Source organism: Cebus imitator, unplaced genomic scaffold, assembly GCF_001604975.1.
Source record: "Cebus imitator isolate Cc_AM_T3 unplaced genomic scaffold, Cebus_imitator-1.0 Scaffold187, whole genome shotgun sequence".
Classification (NCBI taxonomy): Eukaryota; Metazoa; Chordata; class Mammalia; order Primates; family Cebidae; genus Cebus; species Cebus imitator.
In genome coordinates, this window is record NW_016107502.1 from 2,290,558 (window position 1) to 2,296,755 (window position 6,198).

At 52.5% G+C, this 6,198-nt stretch overlaps 1 protein-coding gene across 4 annotated transcripts in view; it reads left to right on the forward strand.

Annotated features, from left to right (window-relative positions):
* Positions 1-6,198, forward strand: part of SCNN1A (sodium channel epithelial 1 subunit alpha) — a 32,274-nt gene that overhangs the window by 11,935 nt on the left and 14,141 nt on the right. For all 4 annotated transcript variants that reach the window (XM_037744849.1, XM_037744848.1, XM_017546156.2 and 1 more), the window contains 2 exons: positions 2,080-2,344; positions 3,806-3,996. In XM_037744849.1, coding sequence (XP_037600777.1) covers positions 2,080-2,344; positions 3,806-3,996 — 456 coding nt within the window. The remainder of the gene's footprint in view (positions 1-2,079; positions 2,345-3,805; positions 3,997-6,198) is intronic.

The following is a 6,198-nucleotide window of genomic DNA, read 5'->3' on the forward strand; positions in this document are numbered from 1 at the left end:
CGTGCTTACTACATAGGGCTGTTGTAGGGATTCTTTGTTAGATATTTTTCTTACAAGAAAATTTTGCCCATCCCGAGTTCAGGAAGATATCTTCCATTTTCTAGGGTGTTTTTGGTTCTGAATTTTATGTTTAGGTTATGATCCATCTTGAATTAACTTTTGTGTGTGTAGTATAGAGGTTGAGGTTCATTTTTTTCCCAATTCAGTTGTTCTAGCACAATCTGCCAACACATTTTATTTTCTCCACTTAATTGGCGTTTTGGTCAAAAAGCAGTTGACCATCTACGTGTGAGTTTCTTTCTGGACTTTACTCTGTTCCATTGATCTATTACCTCTGCTTACCAAGAACCACATTGTTTTGATTACTGTGGCTTTATAGTAAATACCGAAGTCAGGAGGAATAAATTTTCCAACTTGGCTCTTGTTTTCCAAAATTTTCTGGCTATTCTAGATTGTTTGCATTTCCAGATAAATCTTAGAGCCAGTCTGTCAATTTCTTTTATTTATTTATTTTTGAGATGGGAGTTTCAGTCTCACCCAGGCTGGAGTACAATGGCTCGATCTCAGCTCACTGCAACCTCCACCCCCCGACTCCCCTTCAAGTGATTCTCCTGCCTCAGCCTCCCGAGTAGCTGGGATTACGTACCTCGATAATTAATTTTTGTATTTTTAGTAGAGACGGGGTTTCACCATCTTGGCCAGGCTGGTCTTGAACTTCTGACCGAGTGATAGACCCGCCTCGGCCTCTCAAAGTGCTGTGATTACAGGTGTGAGCCACTGGTGCCCAGCCAGGTGCAGTGGCTCACACCTGCAATTCCACCATGTTGGGAGGCCGAGGCGGCTAGATTACTTGGGCTTAGGAGTTAGAGACCAGCCTGGGCAACGTGGTGAAACCCCCTCTGTACAAAAAAAACACAAAAATTAGCTAGGTGCGGTGGCATCCTTGTGGTCCCAGCAACTAGGGAGGTTGAGGTGGGAGGATTGCTTGAGCCCAGGAGGAGACTGCAGTGAGTGGTGACTGTGTCACTACACTCCAGCTTGGGTGACAGAGCGAGACCCTGTCCAAAAAAACAAAAACAAAAAGCTGGAATTTTGATCAGGATTGTGTTGAATCCATGAACATATGTATCTCTCCATTTACTCTGGTCTTTATTTCGGCGGGGATTTCAACGTCGTTTTCAGCGGGCACAATATAGTTTTCAGTCTTGCACATCTTTGGTTACATTTATTTCTATGTATTTGATGTTACGTTATTTAATATTGCTGCTGTATTTCTGGTTTTATTTTCCGTTTTTTTGTTGCTAGCATGTGGAAATGCAATTAACTTTTCTGTGTGTTTTGTACTCTGCAACCTTGTTCAGTTTATTAGTTCTATATGTGCTTTGTTTTGGTAGATTGCATCCCTAAGGCCCTGCTACTCTGGACTTTCCTGATGGAGATGGTAATAGGACCTGTACTGAGAAGAAGGAATGTGGGGATTTATAGTGACTGTTTAATTTACGGTGTTTGGGCCGCACCCGAAACATATGAACACAGTCTTCGGAGGAGGGAGGCGGGGTGGGTGAGGCATCCTGTATTTTCAGTTTCTGGGGAGATTCTAAAAGTGCACTTGTGAACTCTTGATTTAGGTGCCACGCGGCACTCAAGCCGAACGGTCACTGACCCTCGCCTGAGGGCATCAGGGCGGGATGACCTGGGCACCACGGTCACGCCCAGGTCGAGGCCCGCACCCTTCCCCTTCTCGGTAAAGGGCAGGCGAGTTCCGGGTTCCCTTCTAGGTCCAGGCGAAGGGGAGGAGAGCGCCCCACAGACGACAGGCGCCTCCCGCCTCTCTCCTTCCATAAACAGGCCGCAGTAACTGCCGTCCCAGCCCGGCCCGCTGCCTCCGCCTCCCACGTGGACACACCTGTTTACCCTTCCCCGCCCGACCGGCGGGAGGCGCCACGGCGACCCCAGCCCCGCCCGGGATTCTCCGGGGTGGCCCGGCCTCCCGGGGCACAGATGAGGACCCCGACCTCCGGGGGGGCGGACGCTGGCGCGAGGCCCCCTGGCCCGACGCTTTCCCCTCGCCCCTTCCAGGTATGCGGAGATTAAAGAGGAGCTGGAGGAGCTGGACCGCATCGCCGAGCAGACGCTCTACGACCTGTACAAGTACAACTCCACCGCCCTCGAGGCCCGCTCCCGCGGCCGTCGCGACCTTCGGGGCACTCTGCCGCACCCCCTGCAGCGCCTGAGGGTCCCGCCCCCGCCTGACGGGGCCCGTCGTGCCCGTGGCGCGGCCTCCGGCGTTCAGGACCACAACCCCCAAGTGGACAGGAAGGACTGGAAGATCGGCTTCCAGCTGGTGAGGCCCGCCGCGCCCCGGCTCCGCCCACCCAGTGGGCCCCGCCCCTTTCCGGACCCGCCCCCGCAGCCCAGTGACACCGTGCGGGGCCCAGCGGGCTCGCGAGCAAAAAAATAAGTGAATAGATACAAATAATAACCAGATAATCAAAACACCTCTGGGTGCCCCAGCTTATGGGGCCTCCTTCCCGAGGTGGGAGGGCGTCTATGTAGAAGCGTCTCAATGATGGGAAGTCAAATCTATTATGGAAAATGTACTTTTATTATTATTATCATTATTATTGTTTTACTGTTTCTGGTCCTTGATTCAGGAAGGAAGATGCAACTTTCTGAATTCCAGTCCCACTGGTGGGACTCAGTTGGGACCCTCCAGCGTGATGGAGAACTGGACTAACAGCCCAAGATAGAGAATAAGGAGACAGTTTTTAAAAAAAGGAAACAATTTTTTTTTTTTTTTTGAGACGGAGTTTCGCTCTTGTTGCCCAAGCTGGAGTGCAATGGCACGATCTTGGCTCAGTACACCTTCTGCCACCCGGGTTCAAGCGATTCTCCTGCTTCAGCCTCCTGAGTAGCTGGGATTACAGGCATGCGCCACCACGCCCAGATACTTTTGTATTTTTAGTAGACACGGGGTTTCTCAATGTTGGTCAGGCTGGTCTCGAGCTCCTGACCTCAGGTGATCCGCCTGCCTTGGCCTCCCAAAGTGCTGGGATTACAGGCGTGAGCTGCCGCGCCCACGCCTGTAATCCCGGTACTTGGGAGGCCAAGGAGTGCAGATCGCCTGAGCCCAGGAGTTTTAGACCAGCCTGGGCAACATGGTGAAAACTCATCTCTACAAAAAAATATAAAAATTAGCTGGCGTCGTGGTGGCACAAGCCTGTAGTTCCAGCTACTCAGGAGGCTGAGATGGGAGGATCGCTTGAACTCGGGAAGTGGAGGCTGCAGTGAGCCTTGATCACACCACTGCACTCCAGCATGGGTGACAGAGTGAGCCGCTGTCTGAAAAAAAAAGGAAGAAAGAAAGAAAGAAAAGAGCAAGGGAGAATGAGGGAGGAGCCCAGGGAAGGTGATAGGGAAGTTCCCACTAGTAAGAGTGGTCTGGGGACTGGAATTCTAGTCCCAGCTCTTTCAGGGATGAATGTCTTGATCCCTCAGTCTTCCCATCAGTGAAATGGGAGGGAAAGTCTTGCTCCTCTCCGGCCCGGGGGACGCATAAATGAACCCAAGCTGCGTGTGCAGCTACTGGTCTCCCTCCTGGCCCACAGCTCCCTTAATCCCATGCTCTCCTGGTCCACGCTCCTGGGGACTTCTGCTTCTCTTCCGCTTCTGTCTCCCGACTCCTGGCTTCCGACCCCTATCCATCAGTCCTCAGAGCCCCAGACCACTCATTCTTTGCCCTTGGCCCTGCCAAGGGGCCTACCCCTGGCTGCGTTTCCCCTCTGACTCTGGTCTCTGTGTCCAGTGCAACCAGAACAAATCAGACTGCTTCTACCAGACGTACTCATCAGGGGTGGATGCAGTGAGGGAGTGGTACCACTTCCACTACATCAACATCCTGTCAAGGCTGCCAGAGACTCTGCCGTCCCTGGAGGAGGACACGCTGGGCAACTTCATCTTTGCCTGCCGCTTCAATCAGGTCTCCTGCAACCAGGCGTGAGTCAGTCCTGCCTGGCTCCTTGCTTTCCGTGGGGTCCCCTTCCCTGGGTGAGCGTCACGCCCTGCATGGGCAGAGCCCAGGAAATGCTTGTTGACTAAAATAATGCCGGTACCAGCAGGCCAGGGGGAAGTACTGGCTTCGGGTCCATACCCTGCCCCAGAGAGAGCCCTACGCCCTCCTGCTGCTCCCTGGACTGCAGGACCTGAGGGAAGCGGCTTCACATGGATGCCTTGGGGGCTTGAGGTTGGGCTTTGAGAAACCAAAGGTTGGAAGCCTGGGTCTTGGTCTTTCTAAGGCCCCTTTCTCCCTAGCATCAAAACTCAAAAGGGGCCGGGTGTGGTGGCTCAAGCCTGTAATCCCAGCACTTTGGGAGGCCGAGGCGGGTGGATCACGAGGTCAAGAGATCGAGACCATCCTGGTCAACATGGTGAAACCCCGTCTCTACTAAAAATACAAAAAATTAGCTGGGCATGGTGGCATGTGCCTGTAATCCCAGCTACTCAGGAGGCTGAGGCAGGAGAATTGCCTGAACCCAGGAGGCGGAGGTTGCGGTGAGCCGAGATCGCGCCATTGCACTCCAGCCTGGGTAACATGAGTGAAACTCCATCTCAAAAAAAAAAAAAAAAAAAAAAAAACTCAAAAGGGCCTGGAAGGTCATCTGTCCCATATACTCTGCTCCCTGAGCTGAGGCTGGCAGTAGGAACGAGATGGCGTGGCATGGGTTGAGGGAATAAGCCTGAGTTTCCGCTCTAGCTCCGTCACTCCTGGCCAGGTGACTGTGGGTGTATCGCATCATTCTTCAGAGACTACTTCTTTGATTGTAAAATGGAAGTAAAACAAAAATGAGATTCATTCCATGTTCGTTCAACAAATAGTTCTGACTGTCTGGGCTATGTACCAGTCACTGTTCTAGGCATTTGGGCTACATCAAAGGAAAAACTATATAATCTGCGCCCCTTTGGCACTTTTACTCAAGTGATGAAGATGATGATGATAACACTTATCTCAAGAGCTGTAGCAAGTGCTTGAGATACAAACGGTGAGGGCACTGTACAGACCGCAGTAAATGATGGGCTCATTACTCTTGTACTGAGACAGGTGAAGTGACTTGCCCTTGGGAATGGGCCGGCCCTGGCTAAGGATTCTTCCCACCCCACTGCCCCTCGGGCATTCATTCTGTGAGGACCCCTGTTATAATGTCCTTGCAAAGAGCTCATGGCAGCTGTAGGCTCTCTGAGGGCTGGTGGAGGCTGAGGCCACGGGGGTCCCCGTCTGAAGCCTCTGGCCCCCTCCTCCCTGCCTCCTCCTCCTGCATGTTGATTTTCAGGAGCCATCTCCGTGCCTCTGCTCTGGCTCTGCTCTACAGGGGGGCCTTCCCTCCCCTGTCCCTGAAGAACAGCCGGGGGCGAGGTGTCACTTCTCACCCCTCATGCACACTCTGCTCAATACACAATTTTATTCGTCTTTAGTCTTTGTGTTTGTTTGAAGACAGAAGCTACCAGCTAGGAAGTAAGATGATAGCAACACCTAAGCCTGAGTCAGCCCACACCTGCCACCAGGTCCCTCTAACCGTCACCGTGGCACCTGTGCTTTCCCTATGCCCTCATCCAATGCCCTCCCTTTGCTCCATGTGCCTGCCTCCCAGTCAACAGGAAGTCCGTGGTTCATCTTTGTCTTGGCACGTAGCCACTTAGGTCAGCTCAGAGCCTCACTTTCCACCTGGGTTGTTAGACCCACCCCTCCACACTACTGTGTCCTTCTGCCTGCAGATCCTCCCTTCCTTCTGCAACCACAGGAAGCTTTGCACTTGATCCTTACCTCACCTCACTACACAAACCATTCCGGTTAGTCCTGTGTGTCAGTCCATTCTGTGTTGCCGTGAAGGAATATCTCGCCGGGCCCGGTGGCTCACGCCTGTAACCCCAGCACTTTGGGTGACTGAGATCGGCAGATCACCTGAGGTTGGGAGTTGGTGACCAGCCCAGCCAACATGGCGAAACCCCGTCTCTACTGAAAATATAAAAATTAACCAGGTGTGGTGGCACGCACCTGTGGTCCCAGCTACTCGGGAGGCTGAGGCAGGAGAATTGCTTGAACCCAAGAGGTAGAGGTTGCAGTGAGCCGAGATTGAACCACTTCACTCCAGCTGGGGCAACAGAGTGAGACTCTGTCTCAAAAAACAAACAAACAAAAAAAGA